Here is a 19474-nt window from a genome sequence, read left to right on the forward strand (position 1 = left end):
GGGAGAAAAAGTGGATAAAAAAAAAGGAAACAACCGGCTTGGTCCAACTCGAGTTGCTATAACTTTTTGGAAAGTTTCACCGCACCGTTTGGCTACAAATCGACTTTAAACAGGAAATGTTGGTCATAAGGAATGAATGTCAGAACATTCTAGAACATTTGTGATGTCACAGTATGATGTCATAATAGAACATTCTAGAACATTTGTGATATCACAGTATGATGTCATAATAGTCCATTCTAGAACATTTGTGATGTCACAGTATGATGTCATAATAGAACATTCTAGAACATTTGTGATGTCACAGTATGCTGTCATAATAGTAAATTCTAGAACATTTGTGATGTCACAGTATGCTGTCATAATAGATCCTTCTAGAACATTTGTGATGTCACAGTATGATGTCATAATATAACATTCTAGAACATTTGTGATGTCACCGTATGATGTCATAATATAACATTTGTGATGTCACAGTATGGTGATGTCATAATAGAACATTCTAGAACATTAGTGATGTCACAGTATGATGTCATAATAGAACATTCTAGAACATTTGTGATGGCACAGTATGTCATAATAGCACATTCTAGAACATTTGTGTATCTATTCAACAATTCATAGACCCTCTCCCGTTGGCCGGCGGTGCACAGGCATCACCCACACTTTCACACTTTCCCCGTGCGGACAGCTAGCTAGCCGTTAGGCATCTTGTTTGAGAAATGCAGGCTTCAGTGTATGTGTTGTTTAGTCTATCTGTCTGAACAGGACTGATTAGTCCTGTTTCAAGATGCACAATGAGATCTTCTGAGAGAATTGTTGAATAGATACAAATGTTCTAGAATATACTATTATGACATCATACTGTGACATCACAACGGAACATGTTTGAGTTTCATTTGAATAATATAAATAATAATGTTTGGTAAGGCTGTCCCCGAAGCCTGTTTTTGGGATTCAAACTTCGTCAGGGTTTTTCGCGTTCGAACCTTCGTTTTTAATTTAACACTTTGACTGCCGGGAACCGTCTTTAGACGTCTTTGCTGGCCATGCTAAGGACGCGTTACGTCGTCCTTATATCAATATTTCAAAAATCTGCGATCGGATTCATATGTCCCCTCCGCTGGCCTGAGATCCACCAGCAGGACCCACTGAGCTCTCTGGCGGTTCAGGAGCGCCATCTGGTGGCCGATCGGCGCAATCGCCAAACAGGATGTGGCATAGAGGTTGTCCTAGACGTCCGTAGTACTTCCGGGCGCTCGCTATAGGTCATGGGACTCTGGCTTGTCACGCTACACGGTGATCGATTGGCAATAACTCGATAAACAACATGATTTGGACGTATATACCATTATACAAGCTGGAGATGGACCGGGTAAAAATATATCCCATAATGATAAGATTTCTACTCTACGATGATTGCCCAACGGCGCGTGGAGACTGGGGTGAGTTTCAGCGTGTAACGTTACCGTCTTCAATACTAACTGCTATTATCAACATTTGACCCACATTAGATGATTGGTATAACGCTGCCCACGGAATTATAAACGCCCCCTCGCCCATCCGGTCAACATCAGATGACGTGTAGTAACTTCTAGAAGTACGTCTAGTTGGAATTTTTTATATCGCGCTGATTGCCATCAAACTGTATTTTATCATCAATATAATGCATTTGGGGCTATATATCACGTTCTGGAGAAAGCTGCAGAAAGAGATGAAAACATACTTATACATTAGACCATACTTTACTATGAATATGTGAATGAAAAAGTTTAACGTTGCTACACAATGAACAATACATATAGGACTTTGAATGGGCCCTAATAATGGCAATGTAGCAATAGAATTTAAAAAGTTATAGCCCTGCAAAGAAGGGGACTTTCTCCATAGACAAATAGCGCTGGCAATCTATGGTATATCATGAATTTAACCAAAGTGTTAAAAAAATTATAAAAAAATAATAATACATTTTTTATTTTTATTTTATCCTCAAACTAAATGCTCAATTTGAATAAAGTGATTAATCTGATTAAACGGACGTTCGAACCTTCGTTTTTAATAAAATAAATAAATTAAAAAAAAAATTATGATACTTTTTTTTATATCCTCAAATAAAGTGATTCATCTGATTAAATGAGTCTTTTTTCATTCAGTATTCAATAGTGTCTGATTCAATATTAACATTCAGTATTCAAGTAGAACAGCTAGCTAGCCGTTGTGGACACTCACCTTAGGCCTCTTGTTTGAGAAATGCAGGCTTCAGTCTATGTGTCAGTCCTGATTCTTCTTCAGAATGAGATCTTCTGAGAGAATTCTTCTTCTTCTTCTTCTTATTTGAATTTCCGGCAGAGTAGACGCATCGTGGCGTATTACTGCCCTCCGCAATTCTTTTTATGGGCTCTTCTTCTTCTCCTTCTTCTCCTTCTTCACCTTCTTTTTCTTCTTCTACTGGACCCTGTCATCAACTACATTGTCCATTGGAGTGCAGCTACTGCTGCTACTTCCTGCCTGAGCCCCCCTCCGCGGGACCCTCCTTGCCCCCTGCTATCTTATCCTGGGCTGCTTTGTCCCTCGCAGCCTTGTCCCTCGCAGCCCCCTCAGCCAATTCTTTACACACCTCCTTCCAGTCCAGACCTTCCAATCCCAGATGTTGAACCGCTATCCTAACAATCATCTTCACCATCTCTGTTCTACCCGTAACCTCTGCCATACCAGTAACTACCCCTGCCACGAAGGCCACAACACCTAATTTCTCCTCCCTTCCCCTGTCTCTTTCCACCTGCTCTACCCTCACTGCCAAATGCCCTCCTTCAACCCCCTGCACCCTTTCTTGGCTCCCCTGTCCTGCCCTGCTAACCGCCCCAGCATACGTCAACTTACCCTCCCTTCTCTCTCTCCGATCCGCGACCTGCTTCATCATCACCTCGCACCCCCGAAACGCTACACTATGCTCCCCACCACAACTACAGCACTTCGGCTTCACTCCCTCTCCACATTTCCCATATTCATGTTCCCCGCCACACCTAGCGCACCTCATCCCCTTCATACACGTGGTAGCTATATGGCCAAACCCCTGGCACCTATAGCACCTAAGAGGATTATGAACAAATTCCCTAACCCTATACATCCTACGCCCTACTAACACCTCCCTAGGAACAACCCCACCCTCAAACGTAATCACTACCGTCCCCGTCACTGCCCTCTCCGCTCCCCTCTTCATCCTTGCTGCACTCTTAACTATGCCATTACGCCTGTCCTCCTTTAGCTCTTCCACCAGCTGCTCTACTGTAACCTCAACCGGTACCCCAACTATCACCCCCTTACATCCCCCCCCCCTCTTCTCCCCTACTCTCGCCACCTTACTTATACCCACCCCCCCAATGCTCTGCATCTTCCTAGCCACCTCCACCTGCCCCTCACTACCACACCCTACGGCCAGATTCCCATCCCACAAAACGTTCACGTACTTTACCTCTCCTAATCGCTCGGCAATGAGTTTGGGCCACTCGAGCCTACCTACTTTCCTCTCATCCCTCTCCCCCTCAAGCCTGACCACTATATGGATCACTTCCGCTTTTGCCACATCTTTTCCTGCACCCTCGTCTCCCGGCCCACTTGAGCTATCGTCCCCCCCTTTCTTCCTCTTCCCCCCTTCTCCCCCCCTCTCCTCCCCCCTACTCTCACTATCCCCATCGCTGTCGTTCCTCTCCGTCCGCTTCTTCCTCTTCTTCCTCACCGTATCCCACCCCTCCTCCTCCCTCTCTTCTTTCTCCCTCTCCTCCCCACTGTACTCCGAGTGATCGCGAATATCGGTCGTTAGCTCCATTTGCCGTTCTTCCTCTTCCTTCTTCTTCTTCTTTACACCATCCGACTCCTTCCCTTTGTCTTCCACCATCTCCGAGGCCTCCTTCTCACTTCCCTCTCCGTTATCGGTCGTTAGCTCCATTTGCCGTTCTTCCTCTTCCTTCTTCTTCTTCTTCTTTACACCATCCGACTCCTTCCCTTTGTCTTCCACCATCTCCGAGACCTCCTTCTCACTTCCCTCTCCACACGTCACACCCCGAGGGGACACTGGGCTCGCACCCGGTGACTCGCGTCCCTCCTGACGAAAGCCCTCATTCCACTCGCTCCCATCTCGATTCACCCAAAACCCTGGACTGTCTTGCTCCGGCCGGGGCCATTCACGAGGAATCCACTCTCCCCGCTCTCCATAAGCTGCAGCGCTCGCCTTCCACCACCGCTCACTCCCCCTCATGTTAGTATTCCATCTTTCCATAGCTAGACCTTCACCATCTCCCCGAATTGTTCTATATATATAGAACACAAATGTTCTAGAATGTTCTATTATGACATCATAATCAGTAGGTATATCCTCTTTCATTGGTCTATGTTGACCATGCCCCCATGGTGAGGCTCCTCCCCTTCAGGGGATTCATCTTGATCCTTAGGCCGTGCCCCCTTTTTGTATCTTTTAACCGCTTGTTGACTGAGAGTTGACTGAACCACACTTGTAATTAGTGTGGGTGACACTAATGTTCTAGAATGTTCTATTATGACATCATACTGTGACATCACTAATGTTCTAGAATGATCTATTATGACATCATACTGTGACATCACAAATGTTCTAGAATGGTATATTATGACATCATACTATGACACAAATGTTCTAGAATGGTCTATTATGACATCATACTGTGACATCACAAATGTTCTAGAATGTCCTATTATGACATCATACTGTGACATCACAAATGTTCTAGAATGTTCTGCCATTCATTCTTGGACCAAAAGTTCCTGTTTAAAGTAATTTTTTAGCCAAACGGTGCGGTGAAACTTTCCAAAAAGTAATAGCAACTCGAGTTGGACCAAAAAAAGCTCTGGCAGGAGTTACTGGACAAAAATCGGCGAAATAAATAAATAAATAAATAAATAAATAAATAAATAAATAAATAAATAAATAAATAAATAAATAAATAAATAAATAAATAAATAAATAAATAAATAAATAAATAAATAAATAAATAAATAAATAAATAAATAAATAAATAAATAAATAAATAAATAAATAAATAAATAAATAAATAAATAAATAAATAAATAAATAAATAAATAAATAAATAAATAAATAAATAAATAAATAAATAAATAAATAAATAAATAAATAAATAAATAAATAAATAAATAAATAAATAAATAAATAAATAAATAAATAAATAAATAAATAAATAAATAAATAAATAAATAAATAAATAAATAAATAAATAAATAAATAAATAAATAAATAAATAAATAGTAGGCCTACACATACATTTCAGGTCTTGCTCGAAAAAGAGATTGTTGATCTCAAGTGACTACCTGGTAAAATAAAGGTTAAATACATAATTTGAACTATTTATCTTCTGGAAATGTATAATTATTAAAGCCTGCTATAAATGCTTAAAGGGATTTATAATAATATAATAATAATGCAGGACCTGTTGCAGAGGTCTTTATTCGGCATGCAACGACACTCAATGTTTTAGTGGTACACACAGCGGTTAGTTTAGCACACACACCGGAACACACACGCATGCATTGTCTCTTTAGGATCGCAGATGCGATTTGTCTCTGCGATTAACCCATCCCGTCGTCCTTCCCCCCAAAGGGCAGCCGGGAGCAGACAGGCGTCAACGTGAGCCGCGCCAGGGGACCAATCCAAGTGATCCTGTCCGTCTTCGTCAAGGACGCCACAGCGTTAGCGATCTGTTGTTGTGCATGTTTTTCCATTGGGTTTATCTTATCGGGGGGGAAACCCTTGCGAGCACGGGGAGAACATGCAAACTCCACACAGAAAGGCCTGGGAGATACCCCACCTGGGTACCTGGCATCATGGAAACCTGGTCCCCAAGCGGGAATCGAACCCTGGACCTTCTTGCTGTGAGGCGACAGTGTTAACCACTACACCACCGTGCCGCCTAGTGACACTGCGAGAAGTTCAACCCGGTTGGATTTTGGTCACTGCTCTATCTGTGTTAAGACAAGCTATAAATGCTTAAAGGGATTTAGTGATACTGCAAGAAGTTCAACCCGGTTGGATTTTGGTCACTGCTCTATCGGTGTTAAGACAAGCTATAAATGCTTAAAGGGATTTAGTGACACTGCGAGAAGTTCAACCCGGTTGGATTTTGGTCACTGCTCTATCTGTGTTAAGACAAGCTATAAATGCTTAAAGGGATTTAGTGATACTGCAAGAAGTTCAACCCGGTTGGATTTTGGTCACTGCTCTATCTGTGTTAAGACAAGCTATAAATGCTTAAAGGGATTTAGTGATACTGCAAGAAGTTCAACCCGGTTGGATTTTGGTCACTGCTCTATCGGTGTTAAGACAAGCTATAAATGCTTAAAGGGATTTAGTGACACTGCGAGAAGTTCAACCCGGTTGGATTTTGGTCAACTGCTCTGTTTACTGTGGTCCGTGGCAGGACAACAAAGCTGCCAAGACAGCACAAGTGTATGAAAACTGCAAAAGAAAGATAAGCTAAGAGAAAAGGCTTTAATAATAATACATTTAAAATATCAAAGGTATAACTTTAATGGGATATTTCTACAATTCTACTGTAACAAAGGAGATATGGGACCGCGACGGGCGCTCAACAGGCCGAATTGGCCCTCGCTCTCTTGCAAAGCCAGGTTTACCGTGAAATGCACGAGAAGCATGGAGATGATGTCATTGTGCCCCTGGCAAAGCTCCAACATTTCAATTGGCCAGAAGGAGGCACTTTGTCAGTAAGTAAGATAGAGGGCATACTCGCTGCTGTCCTCAAAGCAGAGAAGAATAACAAACACAGAGTACAATTGCATCAGAATGTACTTCATTGTTTGAATGTGTGGTTAACAGAGAAATATAGATATGAGAAGACGAGGCTAGGAAAGTTGAAATGTGAGAGTAGCAAGTTGAGAGCAAGCGGGTAAAAGAACGATGGGGGAGGGTATGTTTCTTTCAGCTCAACAGAAGGAAGATAACGAGTACTGCACCTCCAGAGCCGTACTCACCACAGCAGGGCCACGCTTTCCCTGGGGCCCCATCCCCACAGCAGGGCCACGCTTTCCCTTGGGCCCCACCCTACCTGGGGGCCCCATCCCCACAGCAGGGCCACGCTTTCCCTGGGGCCCCACCCCATCTGGGGGCTCCATCCCCACAGCAGGGCCACGCTTTCCCTTGGGCCCCACCCTACCTGGGGGCCCCATCCCCACAGCAGGGCCACGCTTTCCCTTGGGCCCCACCCCATCTGGGGGCCCCATCCCCACAGCAGGGCCACGCTTTCCCTTGGGCCCCACCCCACCTGGGGGCCCCATCCCCACAGCAGGGCCCCATCTCCACCGGCCCACCAGCCACTATACCCCGCAACAACCACAGACACAACGGGAACACGGCCATACAGGGCCGCAACACCATACCCATATGAGCCAGCGGAGGATGACGCAGCTAGACAGACTATGATCCATGACAACCTAATCGTGCCCAGTCCCGAGTCCAACAGGAACCGCCCGCTCAACATCTCGCATGACATGGCAACACCACAGCAGGGCCGGAGCTACAGAAGCGGGGCCCAGGGATCAGTGGAGGCCCTGGGAGAGAAACTGGGACAGGAACTCCACCTAAGCTCCCTGTACAATAGCCCCGCCCTGCCACGAATATCAGAACACTCCAACTCTGGGACCCGACGAAAGGAAAACATGAATGATGGTAAATGATTCAACTGTAATAAAGCAGGCCACATAGCCTCTGAGTGCCAGGCCCCAAAAAGCGACAGGACCCGCAAGTACGAGCAGCGGGTAAGGAGGAGGGCCGGGAACAACGACCGTAACAACGACCATGACAATGACATCCTCTTAAATGAGGAAATACCATTCCTGCACCTCAACGCCAGCAATGATTCGGGCCCACCCATAGACGACGACCCAAACCCTTATGCATAAGTAGGACCTACACCACCACACCAACAATGACCCCCGGCCTGTACAAACCACACCCGCTACGAATATCCTACCTCCCTACTCCCTGCACCTGGTAGACATGACTCTATTCAACGGCTTCCGGCCTCCTTGCAACAGATATGTCGTTCTGTGTGCGAAGGAGTGAGTAGATGATTGCTACTCTATTCAACTACAAGAAGATGACTGCTACTCTATTCGACAACAAGAAGACGACTACTACTGTATTCAACTACAAGAAGATGACTGCTACTCTATTCAACTACAAGAAGACGACTGCTACTGTATTCAACTACAAGACGACTGCTACTCTATTCAACTACAAGAAGACGACTGCTACTCTATTCAACAACAAGAAGACTATTCAACTACAAGAAGACGACTGCTACTCTATTCAACAACAAGAAGACGACTGCTACTCTATTCAACTACAAGAAGACAACTGCTACTCTATTCAACTACAAGAAGACGACTGCTACTCTATTCGACAACAAGAAGACTATTCAACTACAAGAAGACGACTGCTACTCTATTCCACAACAAGAAGACGACTGCTACTCTATTCAACTACAAGAAGACGACTGCTACTCTATTCAACTGCAAGAAGACAACTGCTACTCTATTCAACTACAAGAAGACGACTGCTACTCTATTCGACAACAAGAAGACTATTCAACTACAAGAAGACGACTCCTACTCTATTCAACAACAAGAAGACGACTGCTACTCTATTCAACTACAAGAAGACAACTGCTACTCTATTCAACTACAAGAAGACGACTGCTACTCTATTCGACAACAAGAAGACTATTCAACTACAAGAAGACGACTGCTACTCTATTCAACTACAAGAAGACGACTGCTACTCTATTCAACTACAAGAAGACGACTGCTACTCTATTCGACAACAAGAAGACTATTCAACTACAAGAAGACGACTGCTACTCTATTCAACAAGAAGACGACTGCTACTCTATTCAACTACAAGAAGACTGCTACTCTATTCAACTGCAAGAAGACGACTGCTACTCTATTCAACTACAAGAAGACGACTGCTACTCTATTCGACAACAAGAAGACTATTCAACTACAAGAAGACGACTGCTACTCTATTCAACAACAAGAAGACGACTGCTATTCTATTCAACTACAAAAAGACGACTGCTACTCTATTCAACTACAAGAAGACGACTGCTACTCTATTCGACAACAAGGGAAGTTAAACAACACACACACATGCTTAAAGAAAAAAGACAAAAAAAATCTAATTTCTGATTTAGATATGGGTACATATGCAGAGTTTGAAAATACTACTTATTTAAAAACTGTCATATACAGAGCTTTGTGATTTCTGTCTTCCAGCTGGCACTCACTACAACATCTCTCTCTCTCTCTCCCACGTACACCTGTACCCCTCTCCTTTGTGGTTTCTCAGGGGGGGTCCTCCGTCTCTGTGCCAAACCAATGCCCGCCGGCCCTACTGCTCCAGAGAGAGGAAGCTGAGCCCAGCTGACTCACTGCTCCAGAGGGAAGCAGATGCAGCTGACCCCAGCTGACCGTACTGCTCCAGAACTGGGAGGCAAAGACCATACCAGCCTGCTTCACTCTGCAGCTACTGACCACCACCCAGCTATGGGACAGCAACCTTATCACTAGCCAAAGAAGATACCCCAGCTGACTGTACTGCTCCAAAACTGGGAGGCAAAGACCATACCAGCCTGCTTCACTCTGCAGCTACTGACCACCACCCAGCTATGGGACAGCAACCTTATCACTAGCCAAAGAAGATAAAGATCTAAGAGACAGTTCTAGCAATCAAAGCCATTCACCAGCAGGCTTTTAACCGAACCTCCTTCATCAGAGGAAAAGACAGTTAGCCTGTTTCAGTTGTGAAATGAACCAAGGACAATGCGAAAGAAGAAGACCAACTGGGACGACCGAGAGAACCATCGGACTGGACCGGCCCGGGGGTATTGGATGGCAGAGGGGAGGGGGACCTGCCACCTGAGATTCTACAAATGATAAGGCAAGTTGAAACACACACTACAGACATTACAGTATCATCTAAAAAAATATATATATATTGGGTACTATATATACTGAACTTTGTTTGGAGTCTATTACTGTCAGAATGAAGATTGAGTATTGAGGGTATTGGGATGTTTTTGTTTTGTGTTGATCACTATGATGGATTGGAATGTGGTGTCGAGGCCTATAGCAGCCAAGCGTCATGTTTTGTTTTGTTTTGTCACATGTACCAAGCTTCACGTTTTGTTTTGTTTTGTCACATGTAGGCCACATGTTATCTGTTCATGCTCGCTCTACTGAGAGTTTTGTCAAAATGTATTTGTTTTTGAATAAGTTTGTATAAGGACATGATTTTTCTGCAAGATATTGTTTTTTTTGTTTTGTGATTCTATCTTTCCAGCCTGGTGAAGAGCTTGGAGAAATATGTTTTCCACCTGGACACTGTGCATAAATCCACCTTTGACCACCCAGACCAGGGCCCTCATTTATCAACGTTGTGTACGCACAGATATGTGCGTAACCCGTGCGTACGATCATTTCTAAGCAATGTGTGGGACTTAGCTATTTGAACTTGTGCTTGACTTTGTGCGTATATTTACGCACAGCTCAGGGCATGCGTACCTGGCGCCCGGCAGTAGAATATTATACTGCAGACGGACGGCATATGCTCTCATCAGTTTCATGCATTAGTTTCAACGCGAAAATAAGCTTTCGTTCATTAGTTTGACTGACGTGTTCATATGACCCCCGTAATTCATTATAGTTCATTGTAAAATAGCAACAGTAGTGTAATTATGGTCAAACCCCTATAAATAGCATTTGGAATAATAGGTATTTCCTTCTGAATGAATGCAGCATGGTTTATATATAGCGTTATCAGAATATACGGGGTGCACTGACTGTGCTCCGCGTAACTCAACTCGTTATTATTTTGCGCATAGATTGCAGAAATACGGGAACGTTTTGATTATATTTTAAAGGCTTTGCCATTGTTAAACGTAATAAGTGGAATTTCGAAGCTGTAAGCAGAATACAAGTCATATGAACACCCACAATAGTGTTCTTCCCCCTTCCTATAAGAAAGAATAAAAAACGCATTGCAACGAGAACAGAGGTTATTTGTTGAGTTTATGTGTATACAAAACCCTTGCAATAAATGTGTCTTAAATGAATGAAAAGCATACATGCTCTGGATACAGAGCATATCGTGTGGGTGATATGACTTGTATTTTGCTTACAGAATTCCACGTATTTAGTTTTACAATGTCAAAGCCTTTTAGTATAAATCAAAACGTTCCCGTATTTCTGCAATCTATGCGCAAAATAATAACGAGTTGAGTTCTAACAAAGAACGTATTACATGCTGGGTAGGCTGATAGAGTAAACTATGATATGAATATGAATATGAATATGATATGATATAAGGTATACTGGTCTGTCCGCGAGGAATATAGGCTATTAATGCAAAGCGACGGCCTATAGCCTATACATATTATTTAATGTTTTCATAAGCGTAAAGATACAACAGCTAGATTAATGATCAAGTTAGTTTACTGTATGCAGGCTTCGCAGGGCTGTGCCACGTGTTATTATATATGCGCAAGTTACTGTTGGCTATGGCTGCTATTATATGTAATTCATAAAGGCTACCTAATACCGACAACAAAATAGATTGTATGCCTCTAGTACAAATCATATTATACCCGGTAACCAATCGAACTAAACGAATAAAGGCATTCATATTCCAGCATGGTTATGACACACCAACGCCAAACAGTGGTTATCGAACGGTCTTTATTAGTATTTTGAGCTGTCCAGGCAGAATTGCAGCAATGGTCTTAGGGAGTCGTTGATATCTGACCATCACCATGTACAAGTCCGCCAGCCTTTTATTTATCCCATAACACGCGTTGTGTCTTCTTGTTTGACAGTGCCTCAGTAAACAATCTCGCTCGTGGATTTTCTCATAGTTCGCTCGGGTCAGTCCATTATTTCACATCCCATGGGGGGTGTTTCATGACCATATATGGATAATCATGCACGAGCATTGGCGGTAAGAACAAAGAGGTATTTATCAACACGGAGGAGCGTAGGACCCGTGTATGCACAGTTGATAAATCCCAATATTTCTGTGCGTACACACATTCTAAATTCTGTGATTACGTATGAAAATAGAACACTTTCTAAGAATTGTTGATAAATGAGGGCCCTGGACACTGTATTCTGAATCCATCGACCACCAGAGACAGTCACCTCAATCAACTGGGGCCTACCTGCATATGTGCATGGTGTCTTAAGACTGTGGTTTAGGGATATTAATGCTTAGAATTATCATGCTACTTTCTGCCAAGTATGAAATTATGATGTATTAATGATTGATTTATTGTTCTACCTAGTACTTGAGACTGTAGTTTGGTGATGTTGATGTTTTAAATTACCAAGGTGTGTGCCAAGAATGGCACAAAGGGGGGAAATGTGAGTGTAATTTCATAAGTTCTCCCCATGAAGTCATGCTTATGCTTGCTACAAGACTCTTGCTACAAAACACTGCAGCCATTCATTATACTCAGAAAATCATGAGCAGGGGTGATAAGGTTTGCAACATCCAAGGTCAGCATGTTCCTGGGAGAGGGGCCCCGATTCATCAGAAACCTGTCTTCCGGATGCCCATATAAAACTTGACCCAATCAGAACTATCCTCCCAAAACTAAACGAACCAATGATACATCTCTATTCCATATGTTTATAAACTAATACACTTAGCTTTTGTTTTTACTTTTGCTCTGACAAACCTGTGATATACACTCTGGCAGACTAAAAGTCCCTCCATGGATGTACTGTGCACCTCCTTTTTTAAATAAACCAACATGTGAGTATTCAGAACCTTTATCTCCTTGCTTCATTTGATTACTTGATTCTTGTCTGACCTTGTTACTGTTTGCTATAATGCCGGGCGAGAACCATCGTGGTCTGTACATTTAGATGTGCTCATAAGGCCTGTCCTGTGTTATTCTGCATTCATTAACCAATGATGACCAGTCGAAATCCATGACACTGTGCACCGCCAGCCAATGGGAGAGGGTCTGTATTGTCTCTGTATTGTCTCTTTCCACATCAAAACGGTAGGCAAGGCACCTTGGTTGAGAAATGCAGGCTTCAATCTATGTTGTTTAGTCCATCTGTTCAGTACTGTTCAGTACTGTTTCAAGATGCACAATGAGATCTTCTGATAGAGAATTGTTGAATAGATACACAAATGTTCTAGAATGTTTGATTATGACATCATACTGTGACATCACAAATGTTCTAGAATGTTCTATTATGACATCATACTGTGACATCACAAATGTTCTAGAATGTTTGACTATGACATCATACTGTGACATCACAAATGTTCTAGAATGTTCTATTATGACATCATACTCAATCTATGTTTTTAGTCTGTTCAGTACTGTTCAGTAGGCTACTGTTTCAAGATGCACAATGAGTGATAAAACCCCAGAGACTAAGAAGGGCCCAGCTAAGTCCAAGAAGAGACCACTGGCATCGGAGCCGCCTGTGCCCACAGGCCGAGGCCAGAGCAAGAAGAGCGGGGCCTCTGGGGCCTCTCCCACCCAGAAACGGAAGAAGGCAGACTCCCTCCCCGGTCTGAGCAGCGCCACTGGGTCCCTCCCCAACCGCACCGAGGGAAGATCAGCAAAACCCACCAAGCTGGCATCTAAATCGGCCGCCTCAGCCAAAGCTGGGTGTAGCACCGTGACGGACTCCTCCTCTTCTGCCTCCACCTCTTCCTCTTCCTCCTCCACAGGCACCAACAGCACTGCCCCACAGGGTGCCCGGGTCAAGCAGGGAAAAGACCAGAACAAGGCGCGCCGGTCCCGCTCTGCCTCAAGCCCCTCCCCCCGCCGCAGCACCCGTGACAAGGAGCAGGCCAAAGCTGCTGCATCTTCTAAATTCGAGTGGGCAAAATTCAGCCCCAAAGTCAACCTGCCAAAGCCCAAACTGTCCCTGCCTGGATTCTCCAAGACTGAAACCTCTAAACCTGGGCCCTCAGGACTACAGGCCAAACTAGCAAGTTTGAGGAAGTCCACTAAGAAGTGCAGCGAGTCTCCTCCAGCAGAGCTCCCCAGCTTTCGGCAGAGCACGCGGCAGAAGACCACAGGCTCCTGTGCCAGCGCCAGTCAGCGCGGCTCAGGCCTGGGCAAGTGCGGGGCAGCCGAAGCTCGCCGACAGGAGAAAATGGCAGACTCCGACAACAACCAGGATGGGGCCACCTCATCAGCCACTCGCACTGACGAGGCACCGCAGGGGGCTTCAGCGTCTAGCTCAGTTGCTGGAGCTGTAGGTATGACCACCTCTGGAGAGAGTGAATCCGATGACTCTGAAATGGGCAGGCTCCAGGCCCTGTTGGAGGCCAGGGGTCTCCCCCCACATCTCTTTGGGCCTGGCATGTCACAGCTGTTCCACAGGACCATAGGCAGCGGAGCCAGCTCCGAGGCTCAGCAGCTGCTGCAGGGCCTGCAGGCCACAGGCGATGAGTCCCAGCAGCTCCAAGCCACCATTGAGATGTGCCAGCTGCTGGTGATGGGCAACGAGGAGACACTGGGGGGATTCCCGGTCAAGAGCGTGGTGCCTGCTCTGATTACATTGTTACAAATGGAGCATAATTTTGACATTATGAATCATGCCTCCCGCGCTCTCACATACATGATGGAGGCACTTCCTCGATCCTCTGCTGTGGTGGTCGATGCCATTCCTGTCTTCCTGGAAAAGCTTCAGGTGATCCAGGTCATTGACGTAGCGGAGCAGGCACTGACTGCCTTGGAGATGTTGTCAAGGCGACACAGCAAAGCCATCCTGCAGGCTGGTGGGCTTGCTGTCTGTCTGCTGTACTTGGAGTTCTTCAGCATCAACGCCCAGAGGAACGCCCTGGCTATCGCAGCCAACTGCTGCCAGAGCATCACCCCAGACGAGTTCCACTTTGTTGCTGACTCTCTGCCACTGCTGACTCAGAGACTCACTCACCAGGATAAGAAATCCGTCGAAAGCACTTGTCTCTGTTTCGCCAGATTGGTGGACAACTTCGAGCACGAGGAGAACCTTCTGCAGCAGGTGGCCTCGCGGGACCTGCTGACCAACATTCAGCAGCTGTTTGTGGTCACCCCTCCTGTGCTGAGCTCTGGGATGTTCATCATGGTGGTCCGCATGTTCTCCCTCATGTGCTCCAACTGCCCCTGCCTGGCCGTGCAGCTCATGAAGCAGAACATAGCGGAGACTCTGCGCTACCTCCTGTGCGGTGCATCAAATGGTAGCTGCCAGGAGCAGATTGATCTGGTTCCCTGGAGCCCTCAGGAGCTCTATGAACTCACCTCCCTCATATGTGAGCTGATGCCCTGTCAGCCCAGAGAAGGCATCTTTGCTGTGGATATGATGCTGAAGAAGGGCAGTGCCCAGACCACAGAGGGAGCCATCTGGCAGTGGAGGGATGACCGGGCTCTGTGGCACCCTTACAACTGCATCGACAGCCGCATTATTGAGACGGCCCACCAGAATGGAGAGGACGAGATCAGCTTATCCACCTTGAGTCGAGTCTACACCATCGACTTCAACTCTATGCAGCAGATCAACGAGGACACAGGCACGGCACGAGGTATCCAGAGGAAACCTAATCCTCTAGCCAACCCCAATCCAGGGGCTCACCAGGAGGTACGGCGGGAGGATGCGCTGGCCCAGCTGATGAAGGAGGACCCTGAGCTGGCCAAGTGCTTCATCAAGACCCTGTTTTGGGTCCTGTACGAGGTGTACAGCTCCTCGGCTGGCCCTGCCGTCAGACATAAGTGCCTTAGAGCCATCCTCAGGATCATCTTCTTTGCCGACGCAGAGCTGCTGAAGGATGTGCTGACGAACCATGCTGTGTCCAGTTCCCATGTGTCCCTTTACAGTCACATTGCCTCCATGCTGTCCAGCCAAGACCTGAAGATTGTAGTGGGTTCTCTGCAGATGGCTGAGATCCTAATGCAGAAGCTGCCTGGTGTCTTCAGTGTCTATTTCAGAAGAGAAGGCGTGATGCACCAGATGAAGAACCTGTCTGAGTCGGAGACCTTCTTGGTCACCAGTCCCCCCAAGGCTTGCACCAGTGGCACTGCCAGTTTGTGTACCACAACTATCAGCACTGCCACCACTACAGCAGCGTCTAACGCCACTCCTGACCTGGGCTCGCCCAGCTTCCAGCACAGCATGGACGACTCACTGGACCTCAGCCCTCAGGGGCGGTTAAGTGATGTCCTGAAGAGGAAACGGCTGCCCAAGAGAGGACCCAGACGGCCCAAGTACTCTCCTCTGAGGGATGACGACAAAGTAGACAATCAGGCTAAGAGCCCCACCACTACTCAGTCCCCCAAATCATCCTTCTTGGCCAGTCTCAATCCCAAGACATGGGGTAAACTGGGAGCCCAGACGAACAGCGCCAACTCTGAGCCCTCTCGCACGGCAGGGGTGAGTGGCCTGGCACAGGCCCCACCCAAGGACTCCATCTCCAACAACAGGGACAAGATCAAGGCCTGGATCAAAGAGACAGCCAGTAAATTTGTGGAATGCTACTTTAACTCCGAGAACGTGGACGGCACCAACCCTGCCCTGAATGTACTCCAGAGACTCTGCACAGCCACCGAGAAGCTCAGCCTGCAGGTGGATGGTGGTGTGGAGTGCCTGGTGGAGATCTGCAGTATCGTATCAGAGTCTGACGTGTCGTTGTTTGAGATCCAGCACAGTGGGCTGGTCAAACAGCTGCTGATCTACCTGACCTCCAACACGGACAGGGACTTGATCACCCGCGATGTGCGGCTCAAGAGGTTCCTGCACGTCTTCTTTGGCTGTCCGATTCCTGGGATGGAGCCTGCAGGTCGCCTGGATCCGTCTGATAACGGTCCTCTCCTGGCCTTGGTGCACAAGATGAACAACTGCCTGAGCCAAATGGAGCAGTTCCCTGTCAAAATGCATGACTTCCCCAGCAGCAACGGCAATGGTAGCAGAGGCTCTCAGGCACTGAAGTTCTTTAACACACACCAGTTGCAGTGCCAGCTACAAAGGCACCCAGATTGCACTAATGTGAAGCAATGGAAGGGCGGTCCAGTGAAGATCAACCCCCTGGCATTGGTGCAGGCCATTGAGAGATACCGTTACGGGCGAATCAGAGAGGAAGATGAAGACAGCGACGATGATGGTTCCGATGATGAAATTGACGAGTCGCTGGCCGCCCAGTTCCTGAATTCAGGTAGCGTGCGCCACAGATTGCAGTTCTACATCGGTGACCACCTGTTGCCCTACAACATGACTGTGTACCAGGCCGTGCAGCAGTTCAGCCTCCAGGCAGAGGAGGAGAGGGAGTCCACAGACGCCGAGGCCAACCCGCTCGGACGAGCGGCCATCTGGACCAAAACACACACCATATGGTATAAGCCTGTGAGAGAAGACGAGGACGGCAGCAAAGACGCAGTGGGAGGGAAGCGTGGCCGAGCGCAGACCGCCCCCACCAAGACCTCGCCTCGCAACGCCAAGAAGCAGGATGAGCTGTGGCACAATGGTGTGTGTCCCAGTGTCGCCAGTCCTTTAGAGACGTACCTCATTTCGGAGCCACCAGAGACCATAACCTTTGATGACCCCTCTTTAGAGGTCAACCTGCTGCTCAGGGTCCTGTACTCCATCAGTAGATACTGGTTCTACCTGTATGATAGTGCTGCCTGTAAGGAGATCATCCCCACCAGTGAGTTCATCAACAGTAAGCTGACCACCAAGGCCAACCGGCAGCTGCAGGACCCGCTTGTCATCATGACCGGCAACATCCCCACCTGGCTCACGGAGCTGGGCAAGACCTGCCCGTTCTTCTTCCCCTTCGACACACGGCAGATGCTCTTCTATGTAACCGCCTTCGACTGCGACAGGGCCATGCAGCGCCTGCTCAACACCAACCCTGAGATCAACCAATCAGACTCTCAGGACAGCTGGGTGGCACCACGTCTCGACAGGAAAAAGAGGACGATAAACCGCGAGGAGCTGCTGAAGCAGGCGGAGTCGGTCATGCAGGACCTGGGCAGCCCCAGGGCCATGCTAGAGATCCAGTATGAGAATGAGGTGGGCACGGGTCTGGGCCCAACCCTGGAGTTCTACGCCCTGGTGTCCCAGGAGCTGCAGCGGGCCGACCTCGGGCTGTGGAGGGGTGAAGAGGTCACCCTGGCCAATCCTAAAGGGAGCCAAGAAGGGACCAAGTACATGTTCAGCTCCAGAGGACTGTTTGCTGTTCCCTTTGGCAGGACGACCAAACCAGCACACATTGCCAAAATCAAAATGAAGTTCCGCTTCTTGGGGAAACTGATGGCCAAAGCCATTATGGACTTCAGACTGCTGGACCTGCCCCTGGGGCTGCCCTTCTACAAGTGGATGCTGAGGCATGAGACGTCCTTCAGCTCCCATGACCTGGTCAACATCGACCCTGGTGTGGCCAAGTCCATCCAGCACCTGGAGGACATCATCCGCCAGAAGAAGAGGCTGGAGCAAGACCGTTCACAGACGAGGGAGACCTTGCAGCAGGCCCTGGAGAGCCTCAACATGAATGGATGCTCAGTGGAGGACCTGGGCTTGGATTTTATCTTACCTGGGTTCCCCAACATCGATCTGAAGAAGGGGGGCAAAGACGTCCCTGTCACCATCTACAACCTGGAGGAGTACCTCAGGTTGGTGGTATACTGGACCCTCAATGAAGGCGTGTCGAGGCAGTTTGAGTCGTTCAGGGAAGGGTTCGAGTCTGTCTTCCCCCTGCACCATCTGCAATACTTCTATCCAGAGGAGCTGGACCAGCTGCTGTGTGGCAGCAAGTCCGAGACGTGGGACGTCAAGACGTTAATGGAATGCTGTCGGCCCGACCACGGCTACACACACGACAGCCGCATGGTGAGGTTCCTGTTTGAAGTGCTGAGCAGCTTCGACGCCGAGCAACAAAGGCTCTTCCTGCAGTTCGTCACTGGAAGCCCCAGGCTGCCTGTCGGAGGATTCCGGAGTCTCAACCCTCCTCTGACCATCGTGAGGAAGTCATTCGAGTCCACGGAGAACCCAGACGACTTCCTCCCTTCAGTCATGACCTGTTTCAACTACCTGAAGCTCCCAGACTACTCCAGCATAGAGATCATGCGCGATAAACTGTTAATCGCTGCCCGCGAGGGCCAGCAGTCTTTCCACCTCTCCTGATCGCGCCGCATCTCACATTCAAAATGCCTTCTACAAGCAACCCATGAAGTTATGACTTCCCTCTAATTAATTTTTTGTTTTTGTTTTTTTTGTAATCACATACATCAAGGCAACGTGTACAGCCTTCTTGTTTAGAGAAAGCAGCTTGGAGAACATTTTTACTTCAGATATATATTTGTTGCCCTCGTCTCCTACAAAACGGAAGGCGTTACATGACTCACAGAACTTA

At 47.0% G+C, this 19474-nt stretch overlaps 1 protein-coding gene across 1 annotated transcript; it reads left to right on the forward strand.

Annotated features, from left to right (window-relative positions):
- Positions 1-13488: 13488 nt before the first annotated feature.
- LOC311242996 (E3 ubiquitin-protein ligase TRIP12-like) lies at positions 13489-19245 on the forward strand (the record flags this gene model as incomplete). Its single annotated transcript, XM_084332058.1, has 1 exon — positions 13489-19245. One exon carries the CDS (start codon positions 13489-13491, stop codon positions 19243-19245), a length of 5757 nt encoding a protein of 1918 aa, XP_084188184.1.
- Positions 19246-19474: the final 229 nt, after the last annotated feature.

Source organism: Notolepis coatsorum (genome assembly GCF_963971535.1).
Source record: "Notolepis coatsorum genome assembly, chromosome: 16".
NCBI classification, from domain to species: domain Eukaryota; kingdom Metazoa; phylum Chordata; class Actinopteri; order Aulopiformes; family Paralepididae; genus Notolepis; species Notolepis coatsorum.